This window comes from Halichoerus grypus, chromosome 6, assembly GCF_964656455.1.
Source record: "Halichoerus grypus chromosome 6, mHalGry1.hap1.1, whole genome shotgun sequence".
Lineage (NCBI taxonomy): Eukaryota > Metazoa > Chordata > Mammalia > Carnivora > Phocidae > Halichoerus > Halichoerus grypus.
The window spans coordinates 21,014,166-21,036,219 of record NC_135717.1 but is presented as its reverse complement, the minus strand read 5'-3'; the positions used below and the strand labels follow the sequence as shown (position 1 = coordinate 21,036,219).

The 22,054-nt window shown below is 48.4% G+C and overlaps 1 protein-coding gene and 1 long non-coding RNA gene across 5 annotated transcripts in view; one reads left to right on the top strand and one right to left on the bottom strand.

The window, feature by feature from the left end:
- Positions 1-14,333, top strand: part of PRKCB (protein kinase C beta) — a 316,758-nt gene extending 302,425 nt beyond the window's left edge. Inside the window, exon 17 of one of the 2 annotated variants that reach the window (XM_078074685.1) lies at positions 13,680-14,333. In XM_078074685.1, coding sequence (XP_077930811.1) covers positions 13,680-13,832 — 153 coding nt within the window. In that variant the 3' untranslated portion in view covers positions 13,833-14,333. Of the gene's footprint in view, positions 1-7,663; positions 12,918-13,679 lie in introns of those variants that run through there. The other variant, XM_036111159.2, reaches the window with a different exon arrangement.
- Positions 437-7,508, bottom strand: LOC118547593 (uncharacterized). 3 transcript variants are annotated; one of them, XR_013448817.1, is made up of 4 exons: positions 5,714-7,508; positions 5,265-5,493; positions 1,377-3,862; positions 437-1,226 (listed from the first exon to the last, which is right to left on the bottom strand). It is a non-coding gene; the product is annotated as an uncharacterized LOC118547593 (long non-coding RNA). The 3 variants fall into 3 exon arrangements; XR_013448816.1 differs by having other exon boundaries at positions 437-1,565; positions 3,513-3,862; XR_013448815.1 differs by having other exon boundaries at positions 437-3,862.
- Positions 14,334-22,054: the final 7,721 nt, after the last annotated feature.

The window sequence follows — 22,054 nt, the reverse complement described above, 5'->3', positions numbered from 1 at the left end:
GGCTCTGTCTGCATCCCCGAGGTGGCTACCACGTCACATGTATTCTGTGCATTTTATCCAGTCATCCTCACCACACACTACAAGGTAGGTTCATTTGACCTAACAAAAAGGTGGCTTAGGGAATTTAGCTCACCTGCTTAAAAGTTGTATAGCTGGGTATTGATGGTGCTGGGATAGGTACCCAGGTCAGTGTTTAAGTTCATGCCACATGATGGGATGTAATTCGTAAGGCACTGAGCTGTAGTTAGAAAGCCTGTGGTCTTTGGAATCGAGCAGACCCTACTCTGAATCTCCGCTCCCCTCCTTTACCCTCCAGGACCCTGACCAAGTTGTTAACTTTCCAAATTATCTGCTAGGTGGAGATAATCCTTTTCCTGCCTGTCTCACAAACCTGTGAGAATCAAAGTTATAAAAACATAAACAATAATGGGGGTGATTGCTATTTGAGGACTAGTTTATTTGAAGCCAGCAACGTGGGTTTAGGATGAATGATGAAGAACAGATAAGAAAAATATGACACTTTGTTCACACGGGTGTATTTCATCTCATTTCTTAAAAGCAGGCTAAAGAACAAAGGAATGATTCTATACTTTGTGTAAAGAGTGACAAACATCCCTCCATCTATTCATCCAGCCATCCAAGACACACACCAAAATGTTACATAATGAAGGTATCGAGGTAGTGAGATAACAGAGGGTTTGGTTGTTGATTTTCCTGGGTGCTTTTGAACAACTTGTTTGTTTCGGCAAGAAACGTACAAGGCTGATGGAAGAATCGAGATCATTGTCAGATCTGGGATCAAATCATAGTCAGGTACGTGAGTTCGCTAAACCCATTCCTTGCTGTACAGCAGAGACGGCATGGATTAAAGGAGATAATCCTCTCGAAGCACTTAACTCAGTATCTGGCTAATAATATGCACTTAATATACACTGTCATTCATCCATCCGACGATATTGAGTGCCCACTGTGTGGCAGAGCCTGTCCTGAGTCCCAGGAAGGCCGTGGTGTGACTTCAGCGCTTGCGAGGCTTACAATCTAGATGGGACTCTAGTTCGCCGACAGAGAAGCAAAGAAATAAACATGTCATCTCGATCGGGCTCTTTGGGTAGGTTACTTCCTGTGCACGCAGGGAGCAGGATGCTCTGAGGGAGAGTAACAGGAGGGGAGGATTACTTTGTCTTGAGGTGATCCCGGACAGCTTCTTTGAGAAGGTAGACCGAAATCTGGAGGAAAACAAGACTTGGCATCTTATTTTTAGATAAAACAACACAAAACATGAAACTTGTTACCCAGCCAAGCCCCCTCTCTTGCTGACTTCCTTCTCACTACACAGACACAGGAGATCAAGTGCCCCGATTGTAAAGAGTCTTCACCTAGTCACAGAAAAGGGAGCTTTCATCTTTCTTTTCTTTCTCCACTGCACCTTGTCTGACTCTGCTCCAGAGAAACCTTGGCCCACAAACGACTTCTTAAAATGATCCAACGTGTGGACAGCTCTGTGCTCAGCTAACTGCTTCTCCCTGGGTGGGTCCCTCCTGTGTTGTCCTGCTGTGGAGGGCAGTCTGTCAGGCATGAAAAGGACCCGGAATGTCATTGAGTTTGCACATTTAAAAAAGAAGAAAAAGATTCTTTTTTTTTTTTTTAAGATTGTGTTTATTTATTTGAGAGAGAGGAGAGTGAGCACTAGTGGGGGGGCGGGGCAGAGGCAGAGGTAGAAGCAGCCTCCCCGCTGAGCAGGGAGCCCCATGCGGGTCTCGATCCCGGGATCTGAGCCAAAGGCAGATGCTTAACTGACTGAGCCACCCGGGTGCCCCAAGAAAAAGACTCTTTTGTCTTTTTACCCAGGCTGTGTGGCTCGGGTATATTTTCACTGTGACCTTCTAGTTTGGGTTCCCGAGGATGCTTTGCAGGAAGCTCCCCTGTGCCGTGAGCCTCCCACCCGTCAAGCCTGGTTAAGCAGTATGGGGTGGGCTCTTGTCCTCTTCTCCGGCATCTTGCTCTGTCCCTACCCTCTTTTCACCTCCTTGTCTTCCCTGGACAATATCCTTCCCTCCTCCGAAGAAGCAATGTCTTTCTTTCTGGTTGCACTCAGCTTAGATGTCACCTCCTCCAGGAGGTCTTCCTGGCCCTTCTTAGGTTCCTCACTTCTGTGCTCCGTAGCCCCAGTGGTCCCGTGGTACCATGCAGTGGCCTGTGTGAGCATCTGTCTCCTCTGCTAAACCGCAAGCTCCATGATGACCAGGACAGGGACCCTCTTGTGTGTCATCGTATTTCCAGTGCCCAACACACCGCCGGGCAGAAGCAGCACCTCAGCACCCAAATAGCAGTAGCTCCCTCATTTAAAGTAGCTTTTGGAGGGTTTCTTCTTATTAAAAAAAATCTGATTGTTATTTAGACTTTCAAAAACACAATCAAGCAGGGCGCCTGGGTGGCTCAGTTGGTTGGGCGACTGCCTTCGGCTCAGGTCATGATCCTGGAGTCCCGGGATCGAGTCCCGCATCAGGCTCCCTGCTCGGCGGGGAGTCTGCTTCTCCCTCTGACCCTCCTCCCTCTCATGCTTTCTGTCTCTCATTCTCTCTCTCTCAAATAAATAAATAAAATCTTTAAAAAAAAAAACAAAAAAAAACACAATCAAGCAGAAAAGATAAAGGAGAAAATGAAATTGAATCTGTAATTCATCCAGTCTTTACAAGCGTATGCGGGCTCTGCACTACCTGTGAGCGTACGCATTTGTGTATATAATCTATAGCACGGGAACACATTGTACGCAGTTAGTAATTATATGTAACTATGTCACTTAATATTCTTCTAAAGCTCCTTTTCATTTTTAAAAGTGTTTTGCATGGTAATACATCAGATAGATGTATCATTATTTAACTTTTTTCCCTATTGGTGGAGAGTTGATGTCAACTTTTCTCCCCCCCTCTTGAACAATTTTTTGATGAACATCTGTATCTTGGTGGGATAAACCCAGGAGTATAGAGGAGGGGTCCAGGGAAAGGCTCCTGGAGGAAGTGACATCTGTCTGGAGACACAAAAGGATTTGTAGGAAATGCCGTGGTCGGGGGGGCAGGACAGGGTGGGAGGCAGGTGTTCCTGGTGGAGGAGGCAGCTCATTGCAAAGGCTGGGAGGTGACAGAGTTCATAAGCATCCTGGAACACCCGGGGATCAAGTACAGCTGGAGGGTGTAGGGGGGTGGGGGAGTGGGCAGTGAGGGGCTAGTGACCAGGCGACCAGGGCCAAGTCCGAAAGGGCCCTGTAAGCCATGCTAAGGAGCGTGGGCCCCGGGCAGCGGGGGGCGTTGCAGAGAAATGACATATCCAGGCTGGCGTCTGAAAGATCCCTGTGGCGGCTATGACTAAGCCAGCTCCATTCGACAGCTAGACTCGGAGCTGTTATTAACACAATGAAACAGAAGTTAGAAAGAAGAGAAGAAGGGGGAGAGAAAAAAAGAGAGCTCACATGTCACAGCTCACAGATAAACTTTTCAAACTGTCTAGGTTCTCACATTCGGAGGAGCAGTTGAACAAGTCAGAATCCTCACTCCCCTCTCCCCAGCCTGGGAAGAGGCGCCGTGTGGTTTCAATAACCGAGTGGGTGTGGGTCCCTGTCACTGTTGCTGGGGCTCTGGTGGTGGGCTCTGATGACAAGGGGGGTGGGGTTTCTTTCAGGAGCTCACTGAGGCTCGGTCCCCACCCAGGGCCACCAGAGAAACAGGTGTGGTCCACGCTGTGTGTGTCACTTAGTCCCAGCCGCAGAGCTGTCCCGTTCTCCAAGGACACGGCTGGCGCAGAGCTGAGCTGATCCGGGCTGTGCCTCCCAAGGGCTGACGTCTCCATTTAGGGAGTGCTCCTGAAACTAATGGGCAGTGACAGCTCCATTTGAAAAACACAGAAACACTTAGGGAGGCTGTGATCTGCCAGCCCTGTAAGCTGCTTATTAGCAGGAAAATCACGCTCCCGCTGCATTGTGCCCCCTTGGTTAACCCCTGTTTTTGCATCTCCTCCCTGCTATCTCACTTAAAGATTTCATTGTTCTCTGAGGCGCTTGGGGGGGGGAGGGGGCGGGGAAGGGGAGGGGGAAAGGCTCAGCCAGGAGCTGTTTCTCTGTCTCCTATCACAGCCTCTGGGGAGGCCCCGGCCAAGCTGCAGCCTTCTGGTGTGCACGGGAAATTGATGGTTTTTAAAGAAAAATGGCCCCTGAAGACTCCAGGTCTCCACTCCCCTGCTTCCCACGCTGGCTGGTCAGGATCCCAGCACCCAGGCCAAAGAGGAACACGCACAGGTGTGCCTTCCACCATGCTGGCTCACTCCCAACCACCGGTCCCTGGCTCTGGCCCCTCTGGGTTGTGTCCACCGCCACCCCTCTGCCCCTTGGCCCTGTCCCCCATCACTCTCCTCCAGATGATGACAGCTAGCTTCTCCCTTCCCCGGCACCTCTGCCATCAGTCTAGCTGCCAGCCGTCTTCAGTCCCCACACCCTCGACATCCCCACTGGGCATTCAGACCTATCAAACAGGAAAGCAAGTGCCCGATGGCCCCCTGAAGGTGCTCTACCCCGAGCGTCCCCCACTCGCCCCGGAGCACAGGCGCAAAGTTGAGGGGTCACCGATAGGCCCTCTCTTCCTGGAATACTCCACTTCTGACCCATCAGCACATCTTGCCACCTCTCCCCTCAGTCCAGATGCACCTTTCCGTCTCCCCCAAGGGCACCTTCCTCTGAGCCACCATCCTCTCTCATCTCCCGGTTGACACCCCTGCACCTCGCCCTTCCGTCAGCTTTGTACAAGAAACCCGAGTCAGAGCATGCCGGGTGCGCAGAACCCTCCAGTGACTTCTCACCAGGCAGAGATGGAAACCCTCTGTTCTCCCTTGGCCAGCAAGGCCCCCTCTGTCACCCCTCTGCCTCTTGATCACCGCTCTGGCCACACTGGCCTCACCACTCTTGGCGGATTCGGTCAAGCGAGCGTGCCCGTCTCTGGGCCTTTGCAAATGCACTTCCCTCCGCCTAGAATGCTTTTCCTCCAGACATTCAGATGGCTCCAAGCTCATCTCCTCAGAGCTGAGCACTTTATCGAAAATGGCATTCTCTTCGCTGTGTATCCCTGGCCTGACTTTATTTTTCTTAATACCACTTGCCTCCCCCATCTGGCATTAAGTCAACTCTGCATGTTCACAGTTCCACTTCTGTTTATGTGTTTGTTGCCTTTCTTCCCCAGTAGAATGCAAGTTCCACGAGGCATAGATTTTGTATAACTTACCTTTAGCACGGGGCCTGGCACATAGTAGGTACTCAAAAAATATTTCTCGAATGAAAAAAAAGATGCATAAGCAATGAAAGAACCTGGACTATAATCCCGACCACACTGTGTTGAGGGTCCATCCTTCTGTGGGCAGAAGTTTTGCCCCACCGGCCAGCAGAGCAGACCCCAAGTCTTGATTGTAGGGCAGGCAGGCGGGGGCGAGGGGTCACTTCTCGTTTTCTGAGACCTGAAGCAAAGATATCAACATGGCTGGAGAGAATTTTCCCAAACAGGAACAGAGCAGGAGTTCTGAGGCCCTCTGGGAGCTGAGTCCCAAGCACGCGCACAAACGCATACACACACACACACACACACACACACACACACACCCATACTTCTGCTTCCCTTGACCATGGGGCTTGAAGGAGCAAAGGGGGAGCGTGCACTCCTTGACTTTCTCAACTCACCTTCCCTCTGCCCGTGACTCAGGCTCGGAGGCAGCTCTTCATCTTCTCATCTTCTTATCTGTGGCCCATTTTCCACGACTTTCTGCTTGACTCCTCAGAGATATTTCAGCTCCAGCAGCCCCTCTCCCTGGATTCTCGCAGTCCCCAGCCTGTCTGACGGTGCTCCCTCCTGGGTCTCCTCTTCCCGCTCTCGGTTTTAGAGGCAAGTTTTTCACTGGCAAATGGAAATCAGATCCTCACCTCCCAGGGTGGTTATGTGAAGCAAAAAGGTAATGTATGCGCAACCCTGAGCAAATGCCAGTTGCCTGGAAACTGCGCGGTAGTTTTTATTACTGTTATTATTATCTTTCTTCCACTTCTCATGTTCTGTCCTTTCAATGTTTGGGGTTTTTTTCCCCAAGACCTCTCTCCTGAGCTCCCGAATCTCCTTCTCACCCCCTCAGGTCATCTCCTGAGCCTCCCCGGTCCCTCAGAGTCATCGTGTCCAAATGGAAATAGCCGTCTTTCTGAATTTTCCCACTTTCTCTGTCTCCGGGGTTGACGCAACCACATTCTCGCTGTCCTTCAAACCGGAGACCTCTTCATCCCCATCCTTGACTCCGCCTCCCCCTTCCCAGCCCCGCCCACTTTGTCCCACCCTCCTTAGCCTGTAACCCATTCATGTAGAATGGAGCCAGGAGCCAGGAGCTCGGGCTCTGACGTCAGAGCTCTGTGAATAGCTCTGCGACTCAGTGGCTGTGTGACCTTGAACTAATGACATCATCTCCCTGGCCTCGGTTTCTTCATCTGTCCAGTAGGGCTAATGCCCCCGTCATAGGGCCATTGGGAGGATGAAATAAGACAATGCAAGTAGAGCGTTCTAAAGGGTGGCTGGTGTATAGCAAAAGCATCATGAATACGAGCCGTCCTACCTACTAGTACTTACTGCTCTATTATTAGCTTGTGGCTACCTGCCGTAGACGCTGTGTTTCAGATGCTGAGTACTCTGTGCACGTGTTTGCCGGTGAAAAACTAAGAATACCAGATTCCGTGACTGAGTGTCTTCTCACTCGGTGGGAACGAGTGTGTGCACGCTTGTCCACGCCTGCGTCCGTGCGCGTGCGCACATACGTTACCCCCCCCTGCCTGGGACCAAGACCTTTGCGTACAGAAGGACGCCAGGGTGGGTGAGAAATGATGACGGTTTCCTCTCTAGAACCCAGCTGCCCCACCAAGCGCTGGCTTGTGTTTCATCCCACACCCTCCGCTCCCATTTGGAGAGAGGGTGGCTGAGTGGGCCTGCTGGCACCTTGTGACTAAGGGTCAAGGACTTACCCAGCTAACTGGGGCCTCGTGGGTGGCCGGCCATTGCAGGCACCAAACCCAGGTCTCGGGATCCGTGTCCACTGACTAAAGTTTGTAAACTCCTGTGTCTCTGGAGCCGGCCGCGTCCGTCGTTCCTGACTGGTAGCCAGAGGACTGCACTTGGAGGGATCCACTGCTAAATATTGGGATCTCCCAGGTGACGTATAACGGGCTCATTACTTTGCATCTGGTGGCGCGCGAGGCATCGCTGGTACCTTAATCCCATCTCTTTCAGCAGGTGGGCTTGGCTGACTCCTTGGGGTCGGGGGTGAGGGGAGGGGACACGCCACCCCGCCACTGCCCCACCATCTCATGCCTTTGCCATGCAGCTCCTGACTGCCCAGAGGACACCAGGGGCAGCTCACGAGCCCTAGAAACTGCAAGTCGGGAGCCCCAGGTCATGTGCCAAAGGTCATGAGAATTTTGCATTTTATGTTGCTCTCATTTCTGATCATTGAAACAACCTCTCTGAGGCAGGGGAGCAAGCCACGCCCCATTGTGTTTGGTTCTGTTTTGTTTGGGTCTTTGGTTTTGGTTTCGTTTCTTTGGTTTTTTTGTTGTTGTTGTTTTCCACCTACCACAAGTTCTTTTCTTCCCCTCTCATAGTGTGGGCGAAATGCTGAAAACTTCGACCGGTTTTTCACCCGCCATCCACCAGTCCTAACACCTCCCGACCAGGAAGTCATCAGGAATATTGACCAGTCAGAATTCGAAGGATTTTCCTTTGTTAACTCTGAATTTTTAAAACCCGAAGTCAAGAGCTAAGTAGATGTGTAGCCCTCCGTCCTTCATTTCTGTCATTCGAGCTCAACAGCTGTTGTGGTGACATCTTTCCTTCTCATTGCCACGTCGCATCCATGTTTTATTTGCTGATGAGACTAGAGTGACCATGTTTCAGAAGCCAAATGTCCTCAGGTAGTTTGGAGCATCTCTGTGAGATGGGATGATGCGGGTGGCACGTCACAAATGTTGCTGCATTAATTAGCACATTAGCAAGCGTCCTCCTCCCGTTGACTTTCCCCAGCATGGCCGCTCCGCAGAGCCTGGGGGAACAGAAAAATGCCTGCTTTCTCTCCCTTTCTCCCAGCGCTCCCATATCACACGTTTCCCAACTCCAGGCATTCAGTCTAGATCGTTCCTACCAAATGAGTGGATCACCGGATGCTAGCAGCATTCTCTCCCTCCTGGACCCGGAGCTTGGCTTGCATCCAAGTGTATGGTTGCTTTGACGTAGAGGGAATTCCTCCATTCTGCCTGGTTTGGAGGCACCAGGAGCTGTGCCGAGCACAGGCTAAAAATAAAATCTATTTGTTACTTTTTAGACTCAAAGTGAAGGAGATGATCTCAGCCCTTTTAAAATGCCAAGAGGGTGCTTTGAGACAGTCTCCATCTAAAAGGACCTCAAGGGGTCAGTCAAAAGGCAACTGGCTTGGGTGCCACCTCCATGCTGTAATTCCTGATACTCTCTGTCCCCCCTGATCACCTTCATCCTCAAACTCCTTGCAAAGGGCATTTGGCATCACCCCCCCCTGAAAAGACATGGTCGCTCTAGCCAGGTCCCAGAGGACCATGGTTTTACATTACATTTCAAATTTTATTTGCTTTGGGGTTTTATTTCTGTTGTTGTTCAAATGCAAAAAGAAAAAAAAAAAACTCACTTTGTTACACATGCTTTGAAATCTGTGTCCAAATGTTATTAACCACAATGACCTGCTTTGATTTGTCAAGAAGGCGGCTCTGGAGCCTAGCAGACCCATGCCCGCGCGGATGGGATTTGTCTAGGTTTGTTGCTGGCTTTGGAAAGCTAATTAAGCACTCTGAGAAAGACACCATTTCTTGAAATGTAGACGGTTGTGTTCTTCACTTTGATGTTGTTTTGCAAGATGTTTGTGGAAATGTCCATTTGTATCTGGATATCTGTTATGTGCCATTTTTTTTCTAGCATCGAGATACAATAAAAAAAAAAAAAGAAAAGAAAGAAGAAATGCTATTTCAAGAAAAAACGGCTCTCTTTGAAAAATGTGGACCCAAACTGCCAAGCAGGGCTCCTGAGGCTTCGGGACAGAAAGGAACTAAACCCAGAGCTTAACCTCAGCCCTGGGGATGGTCCAGGGACTCCTGGCAGCCTGTAATGGGATGGGATGAGCTGGCCGGGGCTTCCAACGATACCGGATGTCAAGGCCAGAGTCAAGTTTAGGGGCCAGCTAGGAGCATGGCGGGGGCTCTTGATTTTCTTATCAAAATCACCATTCCTCCTAGCTTGGACTAAATATTCTTTCTTGCGAGCAGCTTTGTGAGCCTCAAGAAGCCAAGGAAACCCCTTGGGGGGGAGAAATCCCCTTGCCTACTGCCTCCTTCTATTCCCAGGCAGCCCTACAGAGAATTCTTATCGCAAGTCGAGTGATTTCCAGAAGCACCAGAGCTTCTAAGAGACCATCAGGAGAACTTTACCAACTTGAAAAGTGTCCTTGAAGGAACACTTCTCATCTTTAAGAAACCCGTGATTGGGATTTCCATATAGGCAGAGGCCCCTGGCTCACTCCTGTCTGCCCTTGGCTTCTCCATCGTGGTAGCAATGTTGACCCCATGTGGGGCAAACCCCCAGTCCCAGCTGACAAGCTCAGGAAGTTAGAGAAGGAAGGAAATCGGGGCAGAAGCCTCCTCCCCCCATTTTCTTGTCGGGGACACTGGCATCCGGACAGAGGAAGTGACTTGCCCAAGGTCAGCCAGCTGACTCAGTGCGGGACTGTTTCTGCTCTGTAGCCCGTCTCTCTGAGCCACGCCCACCAACAAGCAAGTTATTTGAGGTCCTTCGTCTGGCTGTTGGGTCACCAGGTCTTTCCTTGGACCTGTTCTCAGGAAGATAAAAACCAGGGAGAAACATTGGGCCATTGATAGATTATTTGAGACAACATTAGAGAACGCTGTAAGATAAGTAGGTAGGTAGATAGCTAGACATAGATGGATGGATGGATAGGAAGAATATATTGTGTATACACGCTGCACATTTGCCAAATTTCTGTCATTATTTTTTCAAAAGTTGAATCGTTTGCAGAAAGAGGTACTCAAGCCAGTCTCTGTTCCCCTAACACACCTTGCTGAGAGTTGGCCAGGAAAGTCTTCTGTGCAAGTGAGGGATCCTTGGTCAGAGTTCCCCGCAATTTCTTTTTCCATCACCACTTTAAGTCCGAAGGAGACCAAGAAACAGAGCTTTGAGAATATGGCATTTCTGGGCCATGCTTTGCAAGTTTATCCTGGAAGAAGGATTTCCCACTCCTCTGTGCAGTCCTTCCCGTATTCCACCCCCCATTCAGTCATCCAGGGAGCATTCATTGAGCCACCGACTGTGTGCCAGGCTCTCTGTTGGGTGCCAGGAGCACAGTGGGGAACCCCAACGATGCAATCCGGGGCGGCAGTTGTTAAACAAGTAATTAAAAGCATGATGTGATCTAGAGATAAGCAGTCTCTGAGTTAGTCAGGGGAGGCTGCTTACAAGAAAGAAAAAGTCATCAGAAGTCTTCAGGGTGCCTCTTTCTCTCTGTAGACCACAGTTTGAGGCTGAAGGAGGAAATGCAGCAGTGGCCCCTTGACCCAGATTTCTGGGACAATCCTAGAGTGCAGTGGGTGGGGAAGGACAGGGGCTAGATGGGAGCTGGGGTGGGTTTCCTTGTAGAAGGCCAAAGGCACAGTCTCCATGCTTGAACAGACCATAGAATCACCAAGATTTGAGCAGAGACAGATACTCATATAGAGAGAGGGGATTGGTTTTACAGCTCAGTTCTGAGTCCTGAATCTCACTTCTTAGAGTTTTCTCACCCAGATTCCTGCAGGCATTACCCTTTCCAGCCCTCGGGGAGATGCTCTTCTGCCAGCACACTGCCCCCAGCTTGACACCGCCAGGTTCTTCTAGATGAGACAAGCTGAGATTTTCCAAAAGAACTTAAATTAGGGAATTTAAAAAAAGAAATTAAATAAGAGAATCCAAAGAAACCTAAACACAGTCCGTATTAGCCATGGCTAATTGTCTGCCAGGATCCAAGAATCATCTTTGGCATTTCTTAGACTTCTCACTAACCTGCTCCTCTTCTAGGAAAGGGTGGGGCCATGGTCCTAATGACCTTGGGGAATCAATAGGAGGCCAGTGGAATTAATAACCCTCCTTGGTTGAGTGATACTCTGCTCATGTGGCTTCAGATGCTATCCACCCAAAAAAAGAATGGTCCCAACAGAGAGGCCTATCCTCTCCCACCTTCTAGAGGTAAAATTCAGGGGTATTTCCTAAGGGGATCTGCCCACGGGACGAAATCCCTAATGGCAGGTTCTATTTGGACCATGTGACTGTTTGAAGCCCGAGACCTACTAGCACAACAGATGGGGAAGAGCTGTGAAAGCTGGGGCTGGTGGTAAGGGAACCTCCGGAGATGCCCAAAGGCAGGGAAGGCCAGATGGGGTCGATGTTTCCAGGGGAGATCTGAAAAGAAGCAACTGCCTGCCTTCTAGCCCCAAATCTACCTGGGGCCTACACATAGCCCCGCAGCTCTCAGACCTTGAAGGGGCCTAACAGTTCAGTCCCTACTGGGGCTCAAAGTGGACAGAGGCTGATGTGAGGGACCCAGAGAATCAACAGGAACAATTTCATTGCTGCTATAGAGTGGGGTCTCTGGCTCAAGGACAAGTGTATGTTGGGGGAAAAAAGCAAGAGGCAAAGAGGCTCATCCTTAGTCGATCTCCATTCATTGATTCATTCATTCAACAAATAGTTGTGGACAGCCTGCTGTGTGCCAAGCATTATTCTTGGCCCTGGAAATAATGGTAGTGAAGAAACAGGTATGGACCCTCCCTGCCTGGTGAGAGGCAATAAATAAGACAATGTCTGATAGTATGTGGGTGCCATGAAAACTATTAAAAGGATGCTAAGGTATGACTTGTAGGGCCCAGGGAGGGATGCATGGGCAATATTAAAGGAAGGGGTGATGTTTGAGCTTTTCTCTGAACAGGTTAGAGATAACACAGGCCGTGCCTGGGACAGCATAGGACAGGCTGACAGCCAGCAGGACAGGATAAAACAGATGGGTGGGGCATGGCAGGAGATGGCCCACCATCTAGAAAGCAGCTCCATCTGCATCTTGAGCCCACTGCAGTCTGGCGACACTTACTGAAGTGTGTTCCCTGCCCCCACCCCCCGCCTTCACTCCCACACCTCAACACAAATACAACGCAATTAAGTGGCAACTCCACAGGGACATTTTACCTGTCTCAAGGGAGCAGCCTGAAGGAAGGAATTCTTGTGGGAGGTATTTGGAAACAGGGAATGAGCCCAGCAATGAGAAACCTACCAGTAAGCGCCCATTAGGAGCAAAACCTAAGTCATGAATGGCGATTGACTGGACTCCAGCAAATCAGTAAATACTCACTGAGCCTCCCCTCTTTACAATCTGACCCAGCTCTGGCTTCAGCGAGGCAGACCCAGGCGTTCTCCTCGGCTAACCTGTAATAAACCAGCCATCAGACTGTCTCCCCTGACCCACCCCTGCACCCAGTCGGAGGGACTGAGGCTTGAGCCCTAATTAAGCGCAATGTGGTCAGGTAAAGATCACTACCCCACTGTAAAACCTTGGGCAAGTCACTGTATCTTCCTGCACCCGTTTTCTCCTATGGCAAACCAGGGAGGGTGAGGACTCCAGCCCCTCCTGCCTTCAGGTGGGTGGTGAGGATGGGAGGGAACGAGAGCCTGCAGGACCCTGAACAGGTGAGAACATCATACAGACATGAGGTGTTTTTATTAGCCCACACTCTGCTGTTCCCTGGAAAAGGTTGCCCCAAATTGTAGTTAGTAACCTGGGATTAATGCCCCCCCCCCCCGCCAAAAAAAGAAATATCAGGCTAACCAGGAGAATAGAATTTTTGTTTGTTTTAAGGCTGCCCTTACAGACCTTACTTTAAGCTTCGGGTTTTGTTTCGTATAGCTTGTTGACTAGATACATGCTATGCTGTAACCATCCTTGGAGACAGCCCGTGGCTGATGAAGACTCAAATTCTAGTCTGTGGGTGGGTTTCTGAGCATCCCTTCAAAGCCTAGTTAGCACCAGGGGATGTGGGGTGGACAGTGGTCAGCTCCTTTCGTCAGGCAGCGATCTGATGTCCCCACATGACACTCCACCTTCTTGGCAACTGAGTGGTTGTGCAACCGCTCTCCTTTTTAAAGAAAGGAGCCTCCTCGCCACAGGGGTCGCTGCTGGATGGTTTCCTCTGGGACGCTCTATCCCGTGACTAATTCTATGACATTTTACATGGTAAGAAGTAGTTTCCAGTTCAGTTCATCTCAAAGCCAAAGAAAACAGAACCCACACATACCCACAGTCCACTTTATGACAATCCTTAAAGAAATTCAATGTTTCCTTTCCTTTCTTAGGCAATCGCCACCAAGTTTTCTCTCCTGAAGCCAACATACAATGTGAAGTGAAAGGCAGGGGATAGTATGCGCAAAGCACCTGCTAAACAACTCAGCACAGGGCTCTTTCTGACTCTGCCCATGAGATGTCATCGGCTTCCCACTAACTGGCAGGTGTGGGTAGTGTTTCCTTCTTATGCTGTGTTAATGTGTTTGCTTTCCATTTGGCAGAGAGACAAGCGAGACACCTCCAACTTCGACAAAGAGTTCACCAGACAGCCTGTGGAACTCACGCCTACTGATAAACTCTTCATCATGAACTTGGACCAAAATGAATTTGCTGGCTTCTCCTATACTAACCCAGAGTTTGTCATTAATGTGTAGGTGAATGCAGACTCCATTGTCGAGCCTGGAGTGTAAGACTTCAGGTCAAGTGTATGTATCAATTCTAGTCTTCCAGGATCCATGGTGCATATGCTGGCAGTCAATGTGTGGAGGGCTTGTCCTCGAGGGCTTTTCTTTGTATGTGTAGCTTGCTAGTTTGTTTTCTACATTTGAAAATGTTTAGTTTAGAGTAAACGCTTTCTCCAATTAGAGAGGTACAATTTTCCAAACTTCCAGAAACTCATCAAAATGAACAGACGATGTCAAACCTACTGTGTCTGATACCAAAATGCTTCAGTATTTGTAATTTTTAAAGTCAGAAGCTGATGTTCCTGGTAAATGTTTTTACAGTTATCCTACCATATCTTCTTTGAATGCTAAGCATGACTGGTATTTTTAAAAAATTGTGAGTAAGCTTTGCAGTTACTGTGAACTGTTGTCTCTTGGAGGAAATTTTTTGTTTAAGAATTGATATGATTAAACTGAGTTAATATATGCAAACTCTCTTGTTAACGTGTCTGCTTCTAAATAGGCCCTGGCACAGGGATTATAAACTGGAGAGCCCCAGGCCGAGGCAGCCGGTGGACGAGCTTTGTTTTGCATGCACACAATTTTATTTCGTTGTCAACATTTAAAAAAATGGGATATTTTATATAAATCCTGGGGTTTTCAGATTCACTTGAAAAAAAAATTGCAAGACAAGCAGCCCTGGGCCTGGTTCCCCTGTGGAAATAATTCAACCGAACTGAGAAATGGCTGTCTCCTTTAAAAGTGTGGGCTCACACTCCGCCGCAGTCTCCACCGTTGTGTTACACTCCCTATCCACGTACCTGGCCACTGTAGACGGGAGGTTGGAACTTCTGCCATTTGAATCACAAGCTTAATGACCTCAATATTTTCCTGTGCCTAGAATCAGGGGATCTGCTCAGTGATCCATTCAGTGTGGTTTGCGTGTATTAAATCCTCAAGCACAAAGCACTTAACAAAGATTTCGTTCCATCTGTGACAAAAGTCAGCAAGGAAGTTGCTGTTAGTACAAGGAGAACACTTTTCTTTCTTTTTTTTTTTTTTAAAGATTTTATTTATTTATTTGAGAGAGAGAATGAGACAGAGAGAGAGAGAGCATGAGATGGGGGAGGATCAGAGGGAGAAGCAGACTCCCTGCTGAGCAGGGAGCCCGATGCGGGACTCGATCCTGGGACTCCAGGATCATGACCTGAGCCGAAGGCAGTCGCTTAACCAACTGAGCCACCCAGGCGCCCTCTTTCTTTTTTTAAAAGAGATTTATTTATTCTAGAGACAGAGCACGAGTGGGAGGGGCAGTGGGAGAGGGAGAGAGAGAATCCCAAGCAGACTCTGTGCTGAGTGCAGAGCCCAAAGCGGGGTTCCATCCCATGACCTTGAGATCACAACCTGAGCTGAAACCAAGAGTCGGATGCTTAACCAACTGGCACCCCGAGAGAACACTTTTCTGTGGTCTACGAGGATGTCACTATCTGTAAAACCACTTACTTTTTACTGTTTTCTCCTAATTTGACATCGGGGGGAAAAAAAAGTGTATACCCTTTTCTCCACAACCCACTCTCAGAGATCAGAGTGGCACATTAATGAATCACAGGGTGTCAGCCTGCTATCTTCTCTGAATGAAATCATGCTTCTATTTTCTTTTTGAAAGATGTGCTAATCCAATCTATCGCACATGCCTTCGTAGCTACTCATGCCAGTGGGTAGCAGAAAAGAGCAAACCCGTCACACCAAGTGTGTTGTGACTCCACAGACTTTATTCATCTCCTGCCTCCTTGGAAAATGCCCAGTAAATGGACCATCGGACAGATGCAGTGAATGCATTGATCCTCATGCATTCTTTGCAGAATTTTAAAAACTCTGCCAGTTAAAATTGGGGAAAGCCAACAAACATAAGGAAGAAACTGTGTGTTCCATGCATCACATTTAGAAAACAACAATAAGCAGGCTTTCTATAGACCTTTGATGACATGTTCCATTTAAGATGATAATACAGAAGAGCTTGCTATTGCTACTTCTGGTTCTTCCCCATGTCATGCTGGCCCCTCCTATTTTCTCCCTCTGCTGGATATAAACCCATCTTTCCTTTCCTAGATGTTGAGCACCCACTTTGAGCCAGGCACAATTCTGGCTGCTGGGAACATAGAGACCCAAAAGATAGCCCAGAACTTTCTTTTTCTTTTTCTTTTTTTTAAGATTTTATTTATTTCAGAGAGAGAGAGCATGAGCAGGGGGAGGGGTGTATGGAGAGGGAGAAACAGGTCCCCTGCTGAGCAGGGAGCCCGATGTGGGGCTCAATCCCAGGACCCTGGGATCATGACCTGAGCCGAAGGCAGACGCTTAACTGACGGAGCCACTCAGGCGCCCCCAGCCCAGGACTTTCTACTCACAGGGACAAGAGGATGCAGAAGTCCCAGCCTCTCATCTTCCTAGAATCATGTCCAGCGATAAATGAGTGGGAGCTCCTATAAAAGTCCTGCAGTTTACTCTGATTGGCTCAGCCTGGTCACATGCACACTCCTTAACTGAGAACTATGTCTGGGGTGGAGAGGGGAGGGGCGGAGGTACTTTGATCCGTCAGACCTAAGTTGTATTAGCTCTCTCTTGCTGTATAACAAGTTACTCCCCAACTTTGAAGCAACCAATATGTATTAGCTCTCAATGTCTGCAGGCAGGAAATGAAAGCTAGGTGTGGCTTACCTGGTGAAACCCCGTCTCATGAGGTTGCAGTCCAGCTGTTGGCCAAGGTTGCAGTAACATGAAGGATCAACGGGGGGAGAGAGGATTCACTTCCAAGCTTACTCACATGGTGGTGGCAGCTCCAGTTCCTCACCAGATAGGCATCTCCAGAGGACTGTCTGGACATGGCAACTGGCTTCCCCCATGGCAAACGATTCAGGTGCCCAATCTGGAAGCCATTAATTTCAGAAGTGACATCCCATTACATTGCTGTTTTCTGTTCTTTAGAAGCAAGTCAGTAGGAACGCCTGGGTGGTTCCATCAATTAAGTGTCTGCCTTCAGCTCAGGTCATGATCCCAGGGTCCTGGGATCGAGTCCCGCATTGGGCTCCCTACTCAACAGGGGGCCTGTTTCTCCCTCTGCCTCTGCCCCTCCTCCTGCTCGTGCTCTCTCTCTGACTAACAAATAAAAAAATCTTAAAAAAAAAAAAAAAGCAAGTCAATAAATCCAGCCCACACTCAAGGGGAAGACCTTACCCAAGGTGAGCATCCTCAGAGTTGGGGGCCCCTGGGCATCATCTCAAAGACTACCAACCACACACATCATGAGCTGGACTTCTGGAGCAATGGGTAGACTGCCACCCAAACCACATGAACTGAGAATAAGCAAGGGATTGCTCTGAATAAAAATTGGAAACTGTTCTTGGAACAAGGGGGATGTATGCTCAGGAAGCTAACCATAATGGTGGATTCTCTGCAGATGGGAATTTTGGTCTACCCCAAAGATCCCTCAAGTTTAGTAATGTGTGAGAGACAAGCCACTAGTGAGAAGTAATTCAAGGAGAGACTCAGCTGGCATTGCACTTGGTTCTCAGAGGTCTCCATTGTGTCATTGCCAAGCTCACTACCAAAGGCAAGGACCTGAATTTGACCTTCTGATGAGTTGTGGTCCTTTGCCTTCAGGGACTCAAAATTCACCAAGAAGATGAGTTGGTGGGAACATACACATGATATGAGTCTACGCCAATTGTCTAATACTGAGTAACAAACCACCCCAAAACTTAGTGTCTTTTAAAAATAGCCATTTATTCAGTTCACAACAGTGGTTTTTCTGATCTGACCATCCCAGTGCCTCTCTGATGGTCTTGCTTGTATGTCTTCAATCAGCTGGAGGGTCAGCTGGTGACTAGATGGTCTAGGATGGTCTCATTCACCCGTATAATGTTTGACAGCATCACTGCTCTAGAGGAAGTTCAGTTGTTTGCTTGTTTTTGTTCCGCAGTTCTCGTATGTTCCAGCTAGAACATAGACTTCTTCATCTGGTAGTTTTGAGGACTCCGAAGAACAGTAATGGGAAGAAACTCCAGTAAAAAACATTTTTCAAGCCTTGCTTCTGTCAGGTTCACTGCTTTCCCATAAGCCAAGGTCAAGGGGTGGAGAAATAGCTTCCACTTCGGGATGGGAGGCACTATAAAAACACATTACAAAGATGAATAGACATAGGGATAGAATAATCCATAACTAATTCTGCGTCTACTACCCAGTCCCTTAATGGAACCATTCATGAACTTAGGGAGCATCAGAAAAATAAGGTAGATGGGAAAGAAATCGCCAGGAAACTACCTGGGTTTCCCCCATAGTCAGGCCACACAGCCCACCAGAAGTCAGTCTTACCTATCTCTTCAATCTCAACATACAAAGACGTGATGTCAGAGTTCAGGCTTGCCCATTGAATAACCAGAGTCAACTTGAGAGCTGATGGTATAGGCTTTTTAAGCCAATGAGGACAAAACTCTGAAATCCTCAGATGTTATTTCTGCCATGGTTCTTTTTCTAACCTCGTGCACAAGCTGAGATGCTGGAGAAATCAGAGAGGAATGCAAAGCAAGATAAATGGGAACCAAATCTGGGACACTCAATCCAGTACCATCTATCAATATCTGGCTCCACAAGCCCTAAAGCCAAATATCACAGGTCCTAGATCTTTGCCGGTTTTGATCTGAAATTGCTTTGACCCACGTGGAATTCTGTGGTTTATCATTTCCTAGACATGCAACGCTGGCTCCCAAAGTGAATCCTGACTTCCCAAAGCAATAAAAGTTTGAATTCTAGAAGCCTTGCTCAATGATTAAACCACACTCTCTCCACCACGGATTTTGTCCCATAAATGCAAGTCTCCCTGGCAGATAGCCTGCCCAAATTAGGCCAGATGTCAGGGTAAGATTATAATGGTGTTTGGACAAGAGACAGAAGAACATTCAATTCTGTTTTCAACCAGTTCCAACAAAGTCCAGTTCCCCAACAAAGTCCAAGAGGGAAGTAAATACAAAAAGGGCAATGACTAGCAAATGAAGCTTTGATTACTATTTGAAGATTGGATTGCATATCCCATTGTGGGATCCTAACTCTAAGGTGAGCTGGATTGCATAAAGAATTCCTACATATCATGTGGGTTGTATTACTCATCTATCACTGTTAACAGATTACCCCAAAACTTAGCAGCTTCAAACAACACACATTTTTTGGCTCACAGTTTCTGTGGGTTGGGAATCCAGGCACAGTTTAGCTGGATCCTCTGTTTCAGGGTCCCTCATAAGCTGCAGTCAAGGTGTTGGCTGGGGCTGTCACTGACTGTGGTCTCATCTGACGGTTCAACTAGGGAAGAATCCACTTCTAAGCTCTCTCACATGGTTGTTGGCAGATTTCAGTTCCCTGGGAGCTATTTAACTGAGAGCTTCAATTCCTTGGTAGCTCTTGGCTGGAGGCTGGTCACAATTCCTTGCCATGTGCACCTTTCCAAAATGGCAGCTTGCTTTATCAAAGTGTACAAGCTAAGAAGGCAGTTGAGCAAGAATACTGGTGAGATGGGAGTTCCATTCAAGTCACTGGGTCCAGCCCACACTTAAGGAGAAGGGATTACACAGGGTCATAAATAGGCGAGGCAGAGATTATTAAGAGCTATGTGAGAAGCTTTCTACCACATGGATGGTAAGGGCTTCCTCCAAGAGACCTAATACAGGGTGGAGTATGGGACAGAAAAGGGGTCTTTGGACTGTATCTAATGAATGTGCACAACCTTTTTTTTGTTTTTAAGATTTTATTTATTTGAGAGAGAGTGAGAGAGAGAACACGAGCAAGGGGAGAGGCAGACTCCACTCAGCAAGGAACCTGATATGGGGCTCGATCCCAGGACCCCAGGCTCATGACCTGAACCGAAGGCAGACGCTTAACCAACTGAGCCGCCCAGGTACCCCGAATGTGCACAGCCTTGATCAACCAGATCAACCCTACCCCTTGAGGTGAAGTGGGGATGGCGGGGAGAGGGCACTACAGTCATCCTTTCCCTGACCGAGAGCTTCTGAGTTGGTGTGGGCAGTCAGACCAACACCATTTATCCAAATGGAAATGACCTTCTCCTTGGATCAAAAGACTCAGATCCCTCATGAACACAACAGAAATCATCATTTATGTAAGCCCGCAAGATTTAAAAGCCCTTAGTCTCAAACTAGAGGAGTTTCCTTGAGCCCCTAAAACATGGGCAGCATCAGATTCACATCACTGCCCTCGTTAAGCAGCGGAAAGCCAACAGCAACCATGGCAACTTGAGTTGAGGAGCCCCTGAAGGTAGTGGACGCCAAGATTATCCTCAGGAAGTTCCACTGGGTAGAACCCAAAGGAGGTCTTATCCGGGAAGACAACGAGAAAGGGGAAATACTTAAAAATTATGTTAAGGGAGAGGAAACTTTGACTGAAGAGAGGAGCAAGCAGAAAATGACTCCAGATCCCATCCTCTGTCATCTCCTGGCTCAACCCTGGGCTTGAGGGTGATTTTCTCTTCTGCTACAAAGGCTGAAACTGTCAGATAGTCTGTGACTGCAGAGAGAAATTATTAGAGCTGAATATGAATGACTATCTTTCATCATTCATTCGCTAAATCTCTCTTTAAGGCCAATGACTGATCCAGATGGGGAACAAAACATGGGCCCTATTCTTGTGCAGCTGATGCTCTAGGAGGAATTCATGTTGAAGAGTGAATAACACGATCACAGATAGCAGCATGTACTATGGAAAACAAGAACGACTGGGAGGGGTGGGATGGTTGGAGTGTCAGCTGTTTAGCCTAAATGCTCAAGGAAGGTCTTCTTGAGAAGATGGTAGTTTGAGCTCAGGGACAACGAGACAAAGCAAAACATTGCAGACAGAGGGGACAGCAAAGGCCAGAGCGTGAGGCCCAGCCCACCAAAGACCAGCAAGTAGCCCGTGTTGCCGATGAACGCTAAGCACCGGGCGAGGTGAGGGAGATGAGGCCAGAGAGGAAGGCAGGGGCCAGATCCAGTAAGCATTTCTAGACCTTGGTGAGAAATCTGACTTTGTTCTAAGTCCAGTGAGAATCCCTTGGACACAGTATTCATTTCCTGCCATGGCTGTAACAAATTATCACAAGCTGTGTGTCTCAACACAACACCAATTTGTTGTCCTACAGCCTGAAGTCCAAAAACCAGTCTTGCTGGACTAAAATCAAGGTGCCCGCAGAGCAGTTTCCTTCTGGAGGCTCTAGGGGAGAGTCTGTTTCCTTGTCTTCTTTACCTTCTAGAGGCCACCTACCTGGCTTGTCACCTTCAAAGCACATCACTCCCATCTCTGTGTACCTTGGCACATCTCCTTTTTTGTCTGTGACTGTCCCCAGTGTGACCACTTTGGGCCCACCCAGATAACCCAGGATAATCACCCCAGCAGCCCACGATTCCTGATACATCCGCAAAGTCCCTTTAGCCATGTGAGGGAACACATTCGCAGGTCTCAGGGATTAGAACATGGACATCTCTGGAGGGCCTTTCTTCTGTCTCTCCACAGAGACCATGAAGAAAAGGGTCGACATCTGCTCTACCTTAGAGAACACGTGTGCAGGGGTTGGAGGAAGAGCAGGAAGACCAACAGAGACCATTGCAATAGGGCGGCAAGAAAGCAAAGGTGTGCTTGACCACTTTGACCACCACTGCTGAAGAGAGGAGAGGAAGAACGGAGAGAGGGAATGTGATTGATTCGGACCGTCCAGCCAAAGTGGTTCTACTGATTCTCAGCAGGGTGGTCTCTCAGCCATCCTAGGATCAATCTTTTTAGGAATGTGCAGGCTCTGTGTGACTTTTCTGAAGGGAAGAGGCCAGGATTGGAAGGGAGGAGAAGCAGAAAGCCCAGGGCTTTGGCTTGATGGAGTAAGTAGAAGAATGACCACCCTGAGATTTCGAGTCCTAACCCTGGAATTTGTAAAAGTCACTTTTTTTTAGCTTTTACTCTTTAGGAAAAGGGTCTTCGCAGATGTAATGACACTGGAGGATCTTGAGAGGAAGAGATTAGCCCGTATTACCAGGGTGGGCCCTAATGCTGTCACAGATATCTTTATAAGAGAAAGGCAAAGGGAGACCATACAGACACGCAGAGAGGAAGGCGGGGTGAAGATGGGGCCAGCAGCTGGAAGGGGTAAAGAGCAGATTCTCCACTAGGGCTTGAGATTGCAGCCC